This window comes from Taeniopygia guttata, chromosome 5 (genome assembly GCF_048771995.1).
Source record: "Taeniopygia guttata chromosome 5, bTaeGut7.mat, whole genome shotgun sequence".
Lineage (NCBI taxonomy): Eukaryota > Metazoa > Chordata > Aves > Passeriformes > Estrildidae > Taeniopygia > Taeniopygia guttata.
Window position 1 is genome coordinate 55097844 of NC_133030.1, and position 19431 is coordinate 55117274.

At 40.5% G+C, this 19431-nt stretch overlaps 2 protein-coding genes across 4 annotated transcripts; one reads left to right on the forward strand and one right to left on the reverse strand.

The window, feature by feature from the left end:
* Positions 1 to 437: 437 nt before the first annotated feature.
* On the reverse strand, positions 438 to 5903 carry BAG5 (BAG cochaperone 5). 2 transcript variants are annotated; one of them, XM_030275076.4, is made up of 2 exons: positions 5770 to 5903; positions 438 to 5174 (listed from the first exon to the last, which is right to left on the reverse strand). In XM_030275076.4, the coding sequence occupies exon 2, from the start codon at positions 5143 to 5145 to the stop codon at positions 3793 to 3795; it is 1353 nt and encodes a 450-aa protein (XP_030130936.4). In that variant the 5' UTR covers positions 5146 to 5174; positions 5770 to 5903; the 3' UTR covers positions 438 to 3792. The 2 variants fall into 2 exon arrangements, with proteins under 2 accessions (XP_030130936.4, XP_004174537.6); XM_004174489.6 differs by lacking the exon at positions 5770 to 5903 and adding an exon at positions 5576 to 5759.
* On the forward strand, positions 5806 to 13096 carry COA8 (cytochrome c oxidase assembly factor 8). 2 transcript variants are annotated; one of them, XM_030275077.4, is made up of 5 exons: positions 5806 to 6078; positions 7021 to 7218; positions 8265 to 8328; positions 10325 to 10415; positions 12847 to 13096. In XM_030275077.4, the coding sequence occupies exons 1-5, from the start codon at positions 5959 to 5961 to the stop codon at positions 12950 to 12952; spliced, it is 579 nt and encodes a 192-aa protein (XP_030130937.4). In that variant the 5' UTR covers positions 5806 to 5958; the 3' UTR covers positions 12953 to 13096. The 2 variants fall into 2 exon arrangements, with proteins under 2 accessions (XP_030130937.4, XP_030130938.4); XM_030275078.4 differs by lacking the exon at positions 5806 to 6078 and adding an exon at positions 6192 to 6798.
* The last annotated feature ends 6335 nt before the right edge of the window (positions 13097 to 19431 follow it).

Consider the following 19431-nt stretch of genomic DNA (forward strand, 5'->3'; position numbering starts at 1 on the left):
TGGCTCATTAAACCCCCTCCTCCATTTTTGTTGTTTGTTTTCTCCCATTTTATTGGATTAAATCAGCTCACTGGAGTTAGCCAAGCAGCAAGAACTGCACAAAGCCGGCAGAAAGAGAATTCCCAATTTCCATCAGCAGCGAGCTGGTAACATGGCTCACTGCATCTCCAAAAAACACAGGGAGCCAACAGAGCAATCAGGGAACCTGCCTCATGCACAGCCTAAAACCAGACCAGCTGAGCTCCCGCTGAAGGCTCTGGGATCCGCACTGGCTTTGCAGGAAGAGACTCATGGCATCAGCTCCGCCAGCTCATCTGCTCAGGCAGCATCCTCCAGCAGCAGAGCGGCGGGATCTGAACACACTCATCATCCCAGTGCAACCCTGGAGGGTGCAAAGCTGCTGCTGAGGAATGCAGAGAAAACCAACAGGCACCAGATTTAGCAAGTAGGAGTGGTATCCACACAAAGAACTTTATTTTAATCAACACAGCAGTGAAAAAGCAAACTTTTAAAGGAGGGGGGGGGGGGAAGAGCTTTATGTCTGTATGTTTAATAAAAACACCTTCTCTAAGACAAAAATAATTTACATTCTGATAACTCACATTCAAAAATAATTAGAGAAAGGCATCAGGGCGTAACATTCAAATGAATACCTAGTAAAAGCAGTAATGTATTTGTATTATTAATCAAGAATTTTAACACTGCGATATTTAATCTTGGATCTGTGAACACAAATGTCAACTCCTACACAGCAATAACTGAAGACAGGTACACCATTAGGAGCACAGACACTGATTTCTGCTAAGTTTAAAAGGTAAGAATTGTACTTAACAAAAATCTTCTCCAAAGATTTGGATTTCTGTGATATAGAAATCCAGAAAAATCACAGAAAAACCACTCTGAGTGGCAAACAACAAAAAATAAATACTGAAGTAACTACAGAAAACTAGTTTTAAAAGAAATTTGGTTAACAAATAGGAGTCACGATGCAGGATTACCTCTCCCCCTGAATATCCACTCGATTATTTGCTCTAAGGTACATAACACAGCACACAGAAACTATTTTAGCATAGTACTAAAATGCAGGCTTCTGCCATTTGGTCCATTTACATTTTGTTGATTATTTTAGCCTGCTGTATTGGAAAGAAAAGTTGTGTGTCTCTCAATCTTTGGATACAAAAAGCAGAGAAATTACATTCTTCAGCATAAAAGCAAATTTTGAGAAACCTGTGCATTTCTCTTATTTTGTTTTTGGGGTTTTTTTGTTTGCCCTTTTTTTTGGTTAAGCACATACATTTTATTACTTTCATTCATGCAAAAACTGTGAATTAATCCCATTCCATATGAGGATTTTACCATAGCATTGAAATAGTCAATTTATCAGAGTACCGAAAAAAGGAAAAAAATTTAATCCACATAATATCTTGCTACTGGACTCTACTCAGTCAAATTACCTTTACACATTTGCATTCTTAGAGATGCAGGCATAACAATTCATTCAGGAAAACTAAAGGACACATTTAAAATAGAACAGATCTGATAACTATACTCACTTTTACATAAGAGGCTCAAACGCTTATAAAACTACATGTATCTGCCAGAGAACACAGACACTGAATTGTTTAAACAAACTACAAGTAACCACTGCAGACCCGACAGTAATACTAAAGAAAATTATTAATATCATTACAATATCAAATCCTTATCTTTCCTAAAAATGTAAGTGCAAATCACAAGTTGCAATTCAAACATGTAGAGAGCTTGAAATGCGTAAAATAATTCAGGTGTATAACACTATTAATATTCTGTGTTAGCAACATAATATTCAAACAGAGATTGAAATTTTAATTAGGGATCTTTTTTAGCGAAGGAGAGTTAAATTCAATGGGATTATGTCTTTGAAGGAGCAGGAAGAATCCTCCAACAAACATTCTGTCATTGCCAAATTGTGCCTTAGGCACTGTACTCAATTACATTGGTTTTGGCAGTAGATTTGCAAAGCAATCACCTGCACAATCACAAACAAAATCTATTCACACTCTGAAGGTATGCAGCCTTCAATCAACATCTCATAGTATGTTATGAACAAACACATTATTCTTGTAGCAATAGGCACAGAAGACCTGCCCAAAGTCCCCCACCTCCACACCAAGGCTTTAGTTTTCAAGCAGAATGCGTATTTCCTAAATTTGATACTCATTCTCAGGACTCTATAGGGCAACTGTCACCTATTGTATTATGTTAGCTTGACATATACCACAGCATAATTAGATATAAACCCGAAAAATCCAGTTTGCAAAGATTACAAATGTATCAAGCTGCCAGTAAAGAGTTCCTATATCTACATATGACGGTGCAAGTTAGCAGTGTCATAAAGGCACTTGTCTCTCACAGACAGTACTGTCCTCTCCAATCAGTCAAAAATAGATCTTAAAAATACTTATTGTAACATCTGAAACGGTTTTTACTCCTTAAAGTGGTGCAAATCATCATCTATAGAACACTAATTCATTAGTTCATCCTGAAAGAGCTGAGTGCAAATTATCCACAATTGAATATATCTTTATATATATATCTATATTCTTTATATATATCTATATATACTCAAATCATAATGCCATGCTCTCTAAAAATGCCAAAAAACATGCTATAGTAGAAATGTGATTGGCACTAGCAGCCACAAATAAAAAGGTAGGTGCATACAACAGTACAAGCAAGCTTATTCTAAAACAAGTGAATGAGTTGCAAAGAGAGACATTTGCCACAAGTCTTTCCAAGACATGCTTGAAGCCACGCCTGACCATGTAGCACACACTTATATCATTAGGGACAGCTTTATAGCTGGCTACCTAATTTTACAAAAATAATTCCAAAATGCACATTTCACTTCAAAGTGAAGTCTCTTTTTATGTTTTTGCCAAATGTGAAAACCAGATGCAACAACAGAGTTTAAAAAGACACCTAATCAGCCTAAATAAATTTCAGTGCAGTTTTCCAGGGTTTATGGATGGCAGTTTGAAATCCTCAAAATCCCCTTTATGTGTTTGGTATAAACGTACAGATTTTCCTCTCCAAGTCTCAGCACCTTAAAGCAATAACTTGAAAGAATTTCCACCAACAAAAGACCTGGTTTTGCAAATCAAAGGGCTCAGGTATTACAAAAATTGACATAATTGGCTTTGCCTATGTAAATGCTAATTTGCAGCTGGCATTACAGCTCCATTAACTGAGATATCTAAATGGCATGATGGATGGGAAAAATCAAGTACAATCCAAAAGCCAGCAGGCTTTTTGTCCTTAGAACTTTATGTCATGACAGCACATTAACAGTACATCCAGACTGCTGTGAAGTTGCTGGATGGAGCCTCATGCCTGAATACTAATTTTCATGTTCACTAATTTTCAAGTCTCCTTAAGTAGTTTTGCCAGTACTGTACCGTAAGGAAGTTCCTGTGTCTTTGTAAAGCCTGCATTCACTGAACATTGCACAAGGCAATTGAAATAAAAACAAGAAAGAAAAAGTGAAAAAAGAAGAAGCTATTTGATCAAGTATTAAGCTATTCCTTCAGAGAATTGCACTTTGCTTATATCAGTGACCAGAATTGCTGATGGTGTACTGACAGTTGCCATGGCAAGTGGGTGACTGCGTGGGATAGCAGACATATAGCCAAGTCAACTGCTTATGCAATTTCCATGATTTCAGCAAGCACAGAAGACTTTATTATGTGCTGCCAATGATCTTCATAAAGTGCCAAAGGGAAAAATGTTTTTCTGTATCAGGCCATGGCTGTTTCAGTATTCCCATTCATCTGTTTTCATGTCCAGATAGTAAAGAATATTCTGTGCAAGCTTTACTGCCTGCTTCCTAGCAGCCTTACACCGCTCGTCACCTTGTGGATCAACAGCATCCAGGGCTAGAAGTTGTTTTGTAAGAAGTTCTTCCAGTCTCATGTAATTTTTATCTGTTCTGTTTCCATCAAACGAAATCACCTCTTTCTGAATTTGAGACAAGTTTCCAAGTACAGTCCAAACTGCTTTATGAGACTGATGTTCAGCAGCAGTTTGCTCTTGATACATTTGCCTTTTTTCCAGTGCTTCCTTCAAATCAATATATGTTATAAGAGTCTGAACTTCAATTACTGCTCTTCTCCTGGCCTCTCTAATACAGGGATTTTTTCCTGGACTCACTTCATCTAGGTGGGCAATTAGTCCCTGCAACTCTGCTTTGGATCCCAGATACAAATCAGAAGCATTCTCTGTTTTTAGAAGTAAGGAATGAACTTCCTTCATCTTCTTACGGATCTCTTCTATTTTTAGAATGGACTGATTTTTTGCCAAATCATAAGCATGACTAGAATCTGCTTCTTCGTCCAAGTCCAGGTATTTCTGCAATTTATTGATCTCTTCTACTACTTCCTTTCTGTAGTTTCTTATTTCTGTGTGACCGCAGACATCTAAAGCATCCAAATCAGCAATGAGGCCTGTCAGCACACAGGACAGATGCCTGCAGGTATCATTACTACTCACTCCCATTAGAAGTGCAATGAGAGTTCCTCTGGCTTTGTTCACTTCACACATTACAGAGTTAATTTTGGAGACAGAAGGATGAGCATCATTAGAGAGTGGCAGGGACAGCTGTTGCTTTAGACCACTCTCTATAATCTCCTGAACAGTACATATCTTTGTCAGAGTGCGGTATCTCGCTTTGCGTAGAGAAACTTTCCCTCCAGTTTTCACCTGGGTAAGCCTCAGCACAATGTCCTGAATTCCTTCTTCAAATTCATCACTTATACGGTTTCCCCCTTTGTAAGAAGGTGTGATCTCGCGTTCCACAAGTGACTGTGCCTCCTTGAATAAAGCCTCTATTTCCAGTCTGCGCGGATGGTTTGCATTTTGTTCCAGTTCCTTCAGCAGCCTCTCAGTTTCCTGGGCAGCTCGCTTTCTGGCTTGCTGAATATCCCCCTTCCCTTCGGTGTCTACAGAATCTATTTCAAACAGCTGTTTCGTAAGGCTTCTTTCCAATTTCTTGTAATCTCGGTCGGTGGACAGACCACTGAAGCCAGCTACTTGCTGTTCAATTTCTTTGACTTCTTTCTGTATTTCTTGTAACCGTTTTATGGATGGGTGTTGGTTACCCATATCCATTCCTCTTCGCTCGTCCAGCTTCAGATGAACTACAAGGGAAACGATAACAAGACTTAAGTGCTACACGAGCACACATCGCAACTTTTACATTCTGATGCACTTCAGCATTACAGCTATATTAATTATCTTCCCCAATACAAATAAACCACTTGGCTGATGTTTCACCACCCTTTAATTTTTTTACACCTTTCTAAAGGGGGGACGCTTTAGTTGCCACACGCCCAGCTCTAAGATGTTCACCCCCAGCCTTCCGCCCTGCCTTCCCCACCTGCTCTGCAGCTGAAGCCGCCGCAGATCAAACAGGGGACCCGCAGATCAAACAGGGCACCCGCAGCCCAGGGGAGAACCCGCAGCGAGGGGGGGAACAGCGGCCGAACCCGGCCGCCCTCGGCCGCCGCACCCGCGGAGCAGCGCTCCTTCCCGCACACACCTTGCTGCCCCTCAGGACTCGCCGCGCCCTCCATGGCCGCAGCCTCCCGCCTCCCCCGCGGAGGAGCCCGGCGCAGCGCGAAGAGGAGATGACACCGGGCCGCCGCCGAGGCACCTGCGGGAGGCCGGTCCCCACCGGCCCCGCAGCGAACCCGCGCGGCGCCCGCGACCCGCCGCAGCCACTCCCTCACTCACCCGCCGCCCAGCGAGGCCCCGCTGCCCGGCCCGGCGCTGCGCCACGGGCCGAGCGCCGCGCACCGCCCGAGCCCCGCCCGGCCCGGCCGCGCACTGGGAGGCGGAGGCCGAGGCGGCTCCGGGCCCGGCCCCGACCGAGCCCCGCCCCGCCCGCGGCCCCCGCACGGCAGCGCCGTAAAGCGCCGGGCCATGGCGGCCGCCCGCGGGCTGCGGGCCGGGGGCTGTTACCGCTGCCGCCGCCCCCTCTCCTCCGCTTCCTCCTGCTCCTCCTCCGGCAGCGGCCGCGCGGCTGAGCGGCCGGACAGCGTGGTAAACCCGGCGGGGGGCGGCAGCTCCTGCGGGGGCCGCGGGGGAAGCCTCGGGGGCCGCCGCCCCGCGGAGCCCTGAGCGGGGAGCGCTCCGCTGCCTCCCGGTAACGCCGGCCGGGCGGGGGCGGCCGCAGCAGACTGCGGTGCCCGCGGCCTCTGGTTTTTGATGTGTTTGTGGAGGCTCCCGGTGTTGGTTGTCGGAGGGGCGCTGAGGTTCGGGCTGGTGGCTAACACCGGGTGTTCCTGAGCCCGGCTGGGGCAGGCACACGCCTGTGTGTGGGCACATGGATGCAGGAAGAACGCCGGGCTGAGGAAAACTTAGAATTATAGAATTATAAAATACGCTGAGATTCAAGGCCCCCACAAGGATCACCGAAATCCGATTCCTGGCCCTGCACAGAGCAGCTCTAAGAATCGCACCATTGAGAGAGTTGTCCAAATGCTCCTTGAGCTTGTCATGCTTGGAGCCATGACCCCATCCTTGGGGATTCTGTTCCAGTGACCATCACCTCTGGGTGAAGAGCCTTTAATATCCAGCCTAAACTTCCCCTGACACAGTTTCACCCTTTTCCCTCGGGTGCTGTCATTGGTCACCAGAGGGCAGAGATCAGCGTCGTAAAAAACTTGGATACTTGCTAGTTCCCTCCGTGAAATACTTTAACAGAGTATGAATGGTAGAAAAATGAAAACAAAAACAAGTATCTCACGATTCATGCTCATGGTAAGAGTTAAAGGTATCTTCTCTGTAGTGCATTTGTAAGTAAAAGTAAATTGTAAATGTACGCCATTGTTTGTGGTCGCAGTAGACAAATGTGCTTTATTTCTGAACTTGCTATGCTTGCACGCTTTAAGGTTCCGAGGCATTTGGGGATTCATTCCGATTGAGACATTCTTCAGCAGCTCTGCGGCGGTGCTGCTCACGCCTTGTGTCTGTGTTCCGCAGGGCCCGGGTTTCCGTCCCCCCGCGCACTCGCACAGTGACTGGATCGGCCCCCCAGACAAGCTCTCCAACCTGCGCCCCATCATCTTCTACGTGCCCCCCGAGGAGTCAGCGCTGGAGCGGCGGCTGCGGGAGGCGCGCCAGGAGGCCCAGGCCAGCAACCAGCGCTTCTGGGCACGGCACAACCGCGCCTTCCACCAGGTGAGCACGGCCTCGCAGCTGCTGCTGCTCAGCACCCACCTGCCTGCCCAAAACTGGGGACTCAGCCTCTCTGAGGTGGGGCTCTGCTAGCTGTTAATGCGCTCAGGGTCATGCAGGAAATGACGGGTTTGTTGTCCATTTATTTAAATGATGCACAAAACTAAAAAGTCCATGTTTTATTGCTGCCTAGGGCCATAGAGTATTTGCCTTTTTCCTGTCTTGCACTGAAGGTATAAAGATGTAGCTGCTCTACATGTAAGACCTGTCATTGACTAGAGCAGATGATGAAAATTATTTCATGGCTGGTTTTTCTCTTGTCATAAGTGAGAGAAATTTGATGTAATTACAAAGACTAAATGAGGGTAAATGATATGTCCCATTTCATTGGCAGCGTATCTTAGCAAGGCTACAGTGAGCGTCTTCCTGATTTTAGCATCTCCCAGCCAATGTGGCATTTTTTTGAAGAACAGTAACAGTTCAGTAATTCACCACTGTTTATGATGTTGAACATTATATCCTCTCAAAACTTGCAAAGATCCCAGAAAAAAATGAATCTTGGTTTTTTTTTTAATACCATATAACCGTGGTATTAAAAAAAGTTATGTTTAAGTCCATAAAACTCACACACTGATGATTATTGCGCTTCCATCTATATAGTTTTAATTTTTTAGGCTGCACCTTTTCCTCTATGCTCAAAATCTCAGTTATCGTAGAGCACATTTCCATAGTTCATTTTATAAACTGGAAGTTTGACTCCTGTTGAATAGCACTGAAGTCTAGCTGTAGCTTTACTTCACAAATCAGTTTTATAAGTATCAGTAGGACACTTGCATGAATTAATTGATGCATGCAGGTAGCAGGAGCTAAGAGACCAGTTTAACTAACTCACTGGACTAAGAAAAGTGTTTAGTTGACACTTCTAAGTGTAACAAGTATTGCTAGTTATTTCAAAGGGTGTTGAACACGACATTGCTATGTAATTAAAAACAATGGTTAACTTCAAGGACTGACTACATCCCATTCTAATGTGGAAAAACGTGTTTTAGGAAAAAGAAGAATTTATGTATTCAAGACTGAAAGCCAAGGGTCTGGAAATGAGAGATGAATCAGGTTAGTGAAATCTTTGTTAATAGTTCAGGATGCATTCTGAATTCTGCTTAACTTTGAATTTTGTTTGTTTACGCTCTTTGTGTTCTGTCACAAGTAAATCTTAGAGGAAGGATTTAGAAGTGTTTTCAGGAGTGTGATAAAAGAGACAAGGAGCTTTTCAGAGTTGTGCATGTGGGGATCAGATAATTTGTTGCACTCTTCTCCCCCTAATTCCTTCCCCACAACCAGAGGGAATGTGCTGAAATCCTAGCCCAGTAATATAATAGTGTAGCCTAAGGAGGGAAGGACTTTTTACTTTCACACCTCCTAAGCCAGTGAGCTGGCTGAGATAAACATACAGAGCATTTGCCTCAGGTGCATGTTATGGCTGGGTGGATAAATTCAGAGTCTTTGGCTTCAGGTCCATGGTGTGTCCAATGAATACAATATTTTTCCTTGAGGGAGAGTAAGGCAGCTTCTGGGGAGATGGCAGCTGCTATCTGCCTGTCTCTGCCTGGGCACAGTTGCTGTAAAATAGTTGTCCCTCTAATTCAGTGAAAATGAAAACAAAATGCCTTCATAATAATCGTGAATTGGGCATTGTGGTATGAGGTTGAACACTTTGTTCACAGGATGATCTGAGTTCGGTGAAGCATCTGCTTTGACATTCTGTATGTCACAGACCATTTTTTTCTTTTCTGTTTGTATTCTGGTGATCAGAGTGTGCTTGAGAAGTAATTTTAATTAAGATCTATGTTGTTTCAAAACCACTTATTTTATATTGCTTTTTTGTTGTTTATTTTTGTTTCGCTTTTATACTCTAGAAGTAAAAGAGAATGACCACATACTTCCATTAAAAATAAATGTATATCAGCTGCATGCCTTTGGTCAGCTATTCTATAATACAGCTGTGAATGTTTGTGAAAATATTAATGAACAGTGAATGTAACTTAATTTCCTATGTAATGAATGAATTAATGAAGAGTGAATGAAACTTACTTTCCTATGTAATGAATCAGTTTTGCTGATACCAGTATGAAGAAACAAATGAACTATAAGTATTAAGCTGGCAGCCTTCAAATGGTTTTATAGTTAATTTGTCCCACAGTATGTTAATACATTGTGGTATATTAGTTTTTAAAATAGTGACAAATAGAACCAATCAATTTACATTTCTGTGGTCAATCACAAGAGCCTTAAAATGTATTTTGGAACAGTAACAAGTTGAATATTGCAATTCCATTTCCCTCATAATATCCATGCTCCCTGGGGCATTTAAATTTGACTGTCATTTTAGGGACATTTTGTGCCAGAAGGGTTATGTAGGAGTTGTCTGGTAGAATTGAGAATATTTGCTGGTTCTCAAGATTAGACATCTTATGCTGTAGCCATAGGTCTTCCTGGACCTTTTATATTCTGCTTATGGGTGACATATTCAAAATCATCTTTTGTATTTGCTGCTTCTCAAAATAATTGCCTACTAGATTGTTTGGAATCTGACATCTCAGAACATAAACTTTTTGCCTAGAGTTACTTGAAATTTATTAACAGCAATATAAAAAGAATTACATTTGAAAATACCATGTCAATAGTGGATAGTGTTCTTTTGATATTTATGGACTTGCTTTAGGGGGGAAGTTGTTACTAAATGCTCTTATTGGTACTCTTTAGGCTTCAGCCTGTGAGAAATTATTTTATTCAAAGGATAGATACTCCTAGATCTATGCACATTTTAATAGGGTTCACTGGTTCCCTAAGTAGTCTTAAGAGCTGATAAACTTTATTACTTCCACAAGTAATAGGTGTTTAAGAGCTATGCCAGCTTCAAGATGATCAGTATTTTTCATCTGCGTGCTCTCTAGATAAGTTTTAAAAGGTTGAAAGTTAAAGGCATATTATTAACTTGTTCAGGTTTAACAGAAAGCTTGTAGGAGTAAGGAGTTAGATTTAGCATCTGAACCCAGTGTCTTGATCCAAAGAATTGCCTTGACTTTGTTACACCAAAACCTATTTTCAGGTCAAAAAGCAACACTGAATGCAGAAGAAATGGCTGACTTTTACAAGGACTTTCTAACTAAAAATTTAAAAAAGCATTTGCAGTACAACAGGTATGTAGAAGGTATTTATGTTGACAATTATACATTACAGTCTACATGAAAGGTATAAGATCAAGTTTAAAATTTGAACATTTTTTCTGTAATTGATAAGATGGCACAAACCCCTGTAATTTTTGAAATTTTTTTATGCTGTTATTAGGATTTGAAAAATCTGCTTTATCATTTGATTTCTGCTGCTTATTGTTGTTTTAGTGGAAAGATAAGCTCAAGTCTGAGATTTAAAGAGACAAGATCAGGCACATTTTATTATCTTAGGGCACAGGTCTTTTCATGCTGCTAATTAAAGCTGATAAATATGCAAATAGACCACTTGAAAGTTCTGTATAACAGATGCTAGCTGACTGTTAAATAAGGACAAGTAAATGTGATTTATCTCAAAGGAAAATCATTTAATGGGAGTAATACTTAATAATCCTGGGTCTATTATTTTGTAAGCATCTAGTAAAAAAGTGATCAGCTTTTGAGTTTGACAAGGCCTGTGTGCACAGCAACTCAAACTGGATTTGGGATCTGAAAGGGGTGAAAAATTACTTGCAAACACATACACGCAGCAAGTAGCTGTGCACACTTGAAAAAGGGCTGGAAATTAGGGAGGAATGGGACAGTGAAGGAAGACAGCACTTAATCCAGGAATTGTGACCACTGAATGTGAAAGCACAACTGCAGTTTCCTCTCTGTACTGGATTGGAAGATTATTGGGCTCAAAAGTGTCAGGTGTGACTGGTTCCTCATGGGGTAATGCTAGTGAGAGTTCTGCCATCACTGCAACTGATCTGTAACAAATGGTGGCTTAAGTTTCTTCATATGTGTTGTGCATAAACTATAAAATACTATCTTGTAAGAACAATTTAACTAACAAATATTTAAATATACGCATCTTATCTAGCCTATGGAGGGGCAAGGAGGAACTTCATCATAATTCCGAGCAACAGTGTGAAAAGATGCAAAGTAAGAAATTGTTTCCAGTGAAAGGATTGTCAATACATTTCCTGTAATTGATAAGTGGGAATGCAAACAGTTCATCTTAGAACTGGTTACCAGTTGTCATTGTTGCAGTGTCCCACGTTGCAGTGTAGGATAGTGTCCCATCTTCAGGGGAAGATAATTCAGGCTTTGTGCTTAAACATCACCTTCCTTGCTGCTGACTTGTAAAATCAGGTTGTGTCAGCTGCATTGTTGTAGTTTCAAAGTGGGACTGAACAGCCCTGAAAACAGCAGAGCTTTTTGCAGGCAGTCTGATTTTGAGGGGTCATATTTATAAAAATCTGTTTATGCATTTAGCTGTATGTTCTTTTGCAGTATTGCCAGCTGGACTGAAAACTGGCAGCTGAAGTGTTGCAACTTCTAAAATGTAGTTAAAATTGAAGCAATGACTGTGCATCGATGCCTTGAATATTTAGTTCAGAGCACTTAGACTGGAAATAAAATTCAGTTTTGGAAAAAAATTCAAGAAGGATATAGGAAATTAAATGTGAAAGGGGAAAAGAAACAGTTGCAATGTTAGCATGATACTTTATTTAACATGACAATTGAAGAGGTAGCTCAGTGCTGCCTGCCAGTGTGAATTTGGCTGCTATCCTCACTGAGAGGTCGGTATGTCAGGCTTATGTTAGATCTGTGTATGCAAGGTTTGCCCCAGACACCTCAGGAGAAGACCTAAATCTCAGTGTTCCAGTTCTGGAATTCTATGTATCCTATTGCTTCTTGTGAGCATTTTACAACATGGGAATGAGATGCTTGTTAGAAACTAGAAAAAAATTGATATTATTTTAATTTGTAACAAGAGCAAAGAACTTGAAGCAAGTTTGCAGAGGTTAAAAAGGGCTGATGCAGACTATACTGTGAATAATTTTAATTGGTTCCAGTAGCCATGCATGATTCATAAAAATTAAATTATTTAAAGATATTATGACTAACTTTGACAATATTAAAAGCATTATCTTTAAAAGATACTGGAGGAGAAGGGTAATGTTGGGTTATATAATTAGCCTTTGAAGTGTGATTTGGTTTTATTTTTTGCCACCCTTGTATGAGACCAACTCTGCCCTTTTTAACACAGGCATCTTCATCCACACACAAACAAATTTTACCTGAAGCACAGCACTGGCAGGTAGTCCAGATAGCTTGGTGATCTGCTTTACTGCTGAAGCATGGTTTTAACTATTTTATCTCACTTGATTTCAAATACCATTGCAACCCTGTAACCCATGTGTAATCTGTTCCTGAATGTGGATGTACACATAGACTTTCATTGGTTATTTAACTCTTACTAGGCAGGAAAAGTGTTACCACAAAGAACAGAAAATGCAGGTCATCAGTGAAATATCATTTGTCAATGCCAAAGGATATTTTAATATAATTGTGTATCTTTTTCCTGTTCTTGTTCTGTGTGCTGATGAATTTCTTGGCTTTGGAATCCTAGAGATTGGTATAAACGTAACTTTAGGATCACATTCCTCATGGGACAAGTAGCACTGGTGAGAGCTCTGAGGTGGCTTCGTCGGAGAAAGAAAAATGTAGAACAGTAATCACAGCTCCATGAAGAATGCAACACTATGCTATAAACTTTTGGTTTATAGTAATGTTCAAAATCTGAATGATTGATGCAATAATTACTTGAATTTGTTTGTTAAACTATGTAAATAAAAGTCAATACTGGTCTTAATTTATAATCACTGTGTAGATTTCCTTTACCCTTTACTCCAAGAATATCTAAAAAATTTCTCACTGAAACACAATGAAGAAAAGCTGTTCCTTGTTCATGTCAGATGGAATGGGTAATGAGCATTCTGTTTTTTACTATAGAGTTATGGCTGCTAAATAATGTGGGATTGTGTGCTGCAGCTGAACTCTAGTCTCAGAATCATGTCTCCATTGACTATATAGTATATAAAGACAAAAATACCTCATTTTGCAACAGCTGCCAGTCTGGGGCAGTAGCTATCTGTAAGTAATACAATATGGGTGAAGGAACAAGTTTTATTTGACAGTATATATACAATCAGTTTAGAATAATCCTTTCTTCAGTGTGATTATCTGCTATATTTTTGATAAAGATTTAAGATACAAGTTCATATAAAGTGCTAATTCAATAGGAGCTTCTTGGATTGTTTTTTTTTTAATTAAGAGAAATGGGCCTCCCTTGGACAATAGCTCCTCTGATCCATGACTGTAAATGTTTTAGTTGCTGAGCAATTTACAAATGTGCTGCCTGTCATTTAATCTTGATAGAAGATGAAACTGGTAAGTCCTGTATGAAGAATGACACAAGTATACACTGTTCTCTCCTGGTTCATTTCTTCCAAAAAACGTGCTGTTCTCACCAGCTTCTCCAAGGCACTGAAAACAACTTGCCTGAGGGTTGTTTTTGTGGCCTCCAAGTAGGTAACATCAATTGGAAGGAGCTTTGTTCAAGTGAAGTCCTAAAATGTTATGCCATTTTTAATTTAAAAGAAGTCTCATTCCTCACTATCTTCTCTCTGTCCATTTATACAGTTAAATTACTTTTTTTTTATCCAGTACCTACTAAGAGGATTCTGTTAAAAAGAATGTGTGCTGTCAGATGAAATGTTTTCCTAAAGCTGTGCTGTAGGGAAGGTTCTGCTTTTGGAAGCATCATCTCAGTAGCCATTGACCTATTTTTCATATCTAAACATGACATGGTTTACTCACAGACTTTTTCAACTGGAGCAAAAAGAGCTTTGTCCACATCAACTATAATAATTTGTCTGCAAAATGAAATAAATGTTACTGATACAGTAGCAGATCACAGTGTTTCATACAAATATAATATTATTGGGGCTAAAGTGGCCACTGAATTGTGATTTTACGTGTTATTAGTAAATGAAAACAGTCATTAATGGTGTTTGCTGAGATAATAACCAACACTTCAAAATATTTGTGGATATTACACTGCAGCAGTACTGTAAAGAGTATATACTTATTAAACATTTATGAAATGCCATGTTTAGGAAAATAAATTTTTGAAATAGACTGCTGTGGGTATGTAATATAATTCTTCAGGGCTTGATGGTAAATCATGTCTTACAGTATGTAAGCTTTGACCACAATGTGAATGCACACTTTAATAGGTAGTTCTGATGAAAAACAGTAATTGGATAATACAGGAAAATATCCCAGAAAGGGAGAGACCAGAGCCCCAGTGGACTGGTGGTTAATGGCCATATGTTCTGACAGTCTGTGTATAACATCCCTAAGGTAGTTTCACATATGCTTTAAATGGGTAGAAGTCAATCAAAAGCATTTTCATTTTCTGAGCTGCTCACTTCCATTAACACAGACATTTTTGTCTCTGCCTGCTGAACGAGATCAGGAAATTGATTCACTACTCAAACTAATCCAAGGAAAAAACTGTTTGATATCAGATGAGTTAATGTGCCTCATCATGCAGATATGTGTTATTTGGCATGGGGGAGCTGTGGGAATTCAAATGGAAGCTTTTGATTGTTCTTCTGTAAATTCACAGTTAAAACTGTAATTCTAGTGTTCATCACCCAGAAACAATATCAGCATACACTGGACCATGCTAGCATGTGAGCTGCTTTGTGTTTTAAATACCTCCAGGGACAGTGACTCAACCACCTCCCTGAGCAGCCTGTTCAGCTGCCTGACAACCCTTCTGGTGATGAAATTTTTCCTAATATCTCATCTCAACTTCCCCTGGCGCAACTTCGAGCCATTTCCTCTTGTGTTGCTTGTGACCTGGGAGAAGAGCACAACTCTCACCTCTCCACAACCTTCTTTGGGGTAGTTGTAGAGAGCAGTAACACTCCAGCAGTAACCTCCCTGTCCTTTCTGAACTGAGGGGCCCAGAACTGGGCACACAGCTGAGGTGTGGCCTCACCAGTGCTGAGTACAGGGGAATGGTCACTGCCCTGGTCCTGCTGGCCACACTATTGCTGACACAGGCCCAGATGCTGCTGGCCTTGGCCACCTGGGCACACTCTTGCCTCATGGTCAGACACTACTACATGACAGGACCTCTGCTTGTCCTCGACCCTCACACAATCGGCTTTGGCCCATCAATCCAGCCTGTTTAGAGCCCTCCTGCCCTCCAGCAGATCACAATCCTGCCCAGCTTGGTGTCTTCTGCAGACAGGGTGTCCTTGATGCCCTCATCCTGGTCATTGATAAAGACATTCAACAGAACTGGCCCCAACACTGCACCCTAGGGAACACCGCTTGTGACTGGATGCTCAATGGATGCAGCACCATCCACCAGCACTCTGGGTTCAGCCATGCAGACTGTTTTTAACAGTGAAGAGTGCACCCATCCAAGCCATGGGCAGCTAGTTTCTCCAGGAGAATACTGTGGAAAACACTGTCAAAGCTTTACTGAAGTACATCCACAGCCTCCCCCTCATCCTCTCTGCAGACCACCTTGTCACAGGAGGACATCGGGTCAGTCAAGCAATAGCAGTGCTCATTCTTCCATGTGATCATTCTCAGGCACTTCTGTGGTTTCCAACACATCAATATCCTTTGTGTCACTGCTGCCACATGGATCTTCATCCCCAGTCTCCACGAAACAACAGATGAAAGGACCTCCCCAGCACACCATCCTTCAGACACGGCTGTGTTGCCCCCAGGCTATCTCCAGGCCTGGTTTTATCCTTTTCCCCCTTCAAATTCATTAGGATTCTGTGTGGAGTGCTGAGTCCCTTAATCTAAAACCTATTGAGGGAGTGAGATATTTATTAGGCAAGTGTTGAGATCTGATTTAAATAGATTTAAAGTATCTAATAGAACCACTGTGAAAAGATGTTATTAAAAATAATCTGTCTGAAATTTTGAATCTCATTACTAAAAACCACATACATTTACTGAGATAATTACATTTTTTGAACAGCCAAAAGCCATATAATTTTCAACAATGTTGCATTACTTTTGTTTTTTGCCTTGACTCAGAGCAATTGCAATAGCACTAGCTGCTTTTACATATCATAAAACCTTTATGCATCAAAGGAAAGCCAAGGAGATGCCAAAGACTACTAAAAGTAAAATTTATATGTATACAAAAGCCTGCTACAGTAACTGAAGCTAGTAAAATAGATCAAAGAGTGACTTTTCTGTGCACATTTTCTGAGTATAGGAAAAATACAGGGGAGTGTTCTTATCATTTAAGTATTTAGCTAATCCTGTCAGAAGGAACAGCAGTCTTTCATATTCAGTACTGTCAGCATATGCCTTTTTATTCTCTCTCATGTGCTCAGTAAGTCCACAATAAAGCAACAGTATTTTGGTAATATTCAAATAGTTTTAGTTTGTATTGACTTTAGATGGATTTGTTTAGATAGCCTGTGTGGCATTTTGCTATTCACTGAATTTCTCTATTGGAACATTCATTTTGATAGAATATGAGAGGAGAAAGAGGAAGTATTAAATGGGAATTAAACTGCAGACTGACTAAAGACTGGGTTAAAGTGATTGCAGCATCTTTACATATGATTAATAAATACTTGTACTTAAAAAAGAAGAGCTTTTCTCAATTTCATGATGATATTTAAAAGCAATTATAGCAGCTATGGAGGAGACAGCTTCTATGTTTAACGGAACATTCTTAGGGATAATATTAAAATCTAGTTCAAACGTCAGATTTGCTGTTTGGAAACTGACCCTTCCTGGCCCCATTTCAAGTGGACTGTCCTGCTTGCAATTTTTAGCTTCCACTGTCACTAAGCAAGATTGGTACCCTACAGGGTAATCAGATTTAGCCAAACAAGAACTTAATTTACATCCTGTGCAGAGCCCACAGGCCAATCTTTTGCATAAAGACTTGAAAATTGAAGTGTTTTCATGAAAGGATAATATATGCCTGGAACTGTAATATGCACGAATAACATTTTCATACTAAAAATTATATCCACTGATCACTGTAAACTGACTCACAGAGTAATAAACCCATAATTGAATATTCAAATTTATTTATCAAAAAAAATTGGGAAACACAGCTCATTTTATTTCTTAGCAGTTTATGTCTTCATAAGTGCATGGAATGTAATAATCTTGAAGTACATACTCATTAGTAGTCACAATTGTATAAATCAATTCTTTGTGCCTTGGCTTTGCATTCATTAATGGATTAAGATTTACCCAAGTATTGTGAGATTTACTTGACAGATACATTCAAACAGCAGATGCTGTGGAAGTGCAAGAGTAGTACATTGGGCTAGAAATAATAAAGGCAGAAGAATACATGATCCCTTTTCAAGTCTGATCTTACTCAGAAGTATTACTATGTAGTGACTTATTTACAGTCCAGATCAGTTCTAGAAGCCATGTAAATGCTCTGAAGGCACGGTCCATTTCATACATTGGCTTGTGGTTCAACTACCCATTTAATTGAGTTTCTTATACTTTGCAGGGAAAGGCACAGTGATTTTGCTTTCTGGTGTATGCAGGTTCTCATCCTTAGGGTGATCCCAGGTGTGCTGTGACTGCTTGAGACAGCAGGAGGCAGCAAAAATGTCTCTATGCATCTCCTGAGGCTGCCAGGAGGCAATTAGCACCAGCCTAAGCCAGAGCAGCCCTGAAGCTACTCTGATGGACCATGTGTGGCATGAGTTTCCAGCAGCCCCCCTGCCAGTCAAGGCACTCAGCAGTGCTCTGTTCACACCGCTGCCTCCAAAGAGCCCACTGATATGATTCAGCTGCAGACTTGGCTGTGATACTTCCATCAGCTGAGCCAAAACACATTAACAGGCGAAACACAAGTTTCAGAATCATAAGAACTTCAGGTCACTATTCATATCTCATTGTAAAAGAACTTCCTGTTGACAAATTGTAAGAAATCCTTGCCATGGAAAAATTCTCATATGATGATTGAGATGTAGCATACATTGGCTGTTTTTAAAGGGTTCCAGAAAAGCTACAGACTTCAATTCCTGGAATGACTCAAATAATTTAAAGTCTAAATTCCTGGGAGAGAGCAGAGGGGCTATGTGTTGTTTTGCAAAACAGACTTTGTAGTTAAGGCTATTTAAGAAGACAAAATCAATGAATTTCAAATTTCAAAAGAGTCTGACTGCCTTGATTGCTTTCCAAGTGATTGTATTATCCTGGAGTGTCATATAGAAAATAGCTGGTATGATACAGCATAAATATTCTGCAACAAACCAAGTCAAGTAATTTCTGACCCTAGTAGCTCCACAATGAATACTTAGGAGAAAACACTTATTTGTTCAAAATTTTATAAGAATGGAAGACAAAATGCAAACTAAGTTCCAATGAATATGTAAGAAAATGTCTTCTGAATTTATCAATCTTCTTTTCACATTTACCAAAATAGCATTTCACTTTTACTGTCATGTCTGGAAAAACTCCAGTTTCTTCAGGCCTCGTGAAAAATTCCACCATGGAAAACAGAACAAAATACTAAGCTGACATATGAGTAAATAGCCACAGGTATCAATTTGTGCCAAAGAAGTAATCCAGCTCACTTCAAAGAAAAAAAAATCAGTTCTGCCATAGGATATTGCAGAGCAATTTGAATTGACAAGAGATGCTCAAAATTAATTTTGTTTGCTGCCTCTCCCCTGGTGCTGCTTCTGCAAAAGGGCAGAAAGGGGTCTATTCATTGGGACACCTGAGGGCTTGCTGGGCATGTCTAAGGTACCATGGTATCTCAGCCCTAAATCTGAGTACCAGAGGACTGAGTAAAACAGGCTGGTGCTGGGACAATGTGGCCGAAGAGCTGCCACTGTGCAGAGCACTTTTCCATCTCAGGAAGGTTTTTCTCAGGCTTTTAAATCATGAGGTTTACAGTTTTTCTAAAAGGAACAAAGCTGCTTATTACTTACTGACTTCAGTCTATAATTTATAGGTATTATCAAATAGCCACCTAGCACTCAATGTTCAATTTTGTATGTAATTAACAATGTCATTTCAGTATTCTTAGCTACTATATGTTTACATGTAAATTAGAAAAGCAATCTCACTTGTTTACAATATGGACTTTGGTTTTAGGCACTACCCAACAGAATTCATA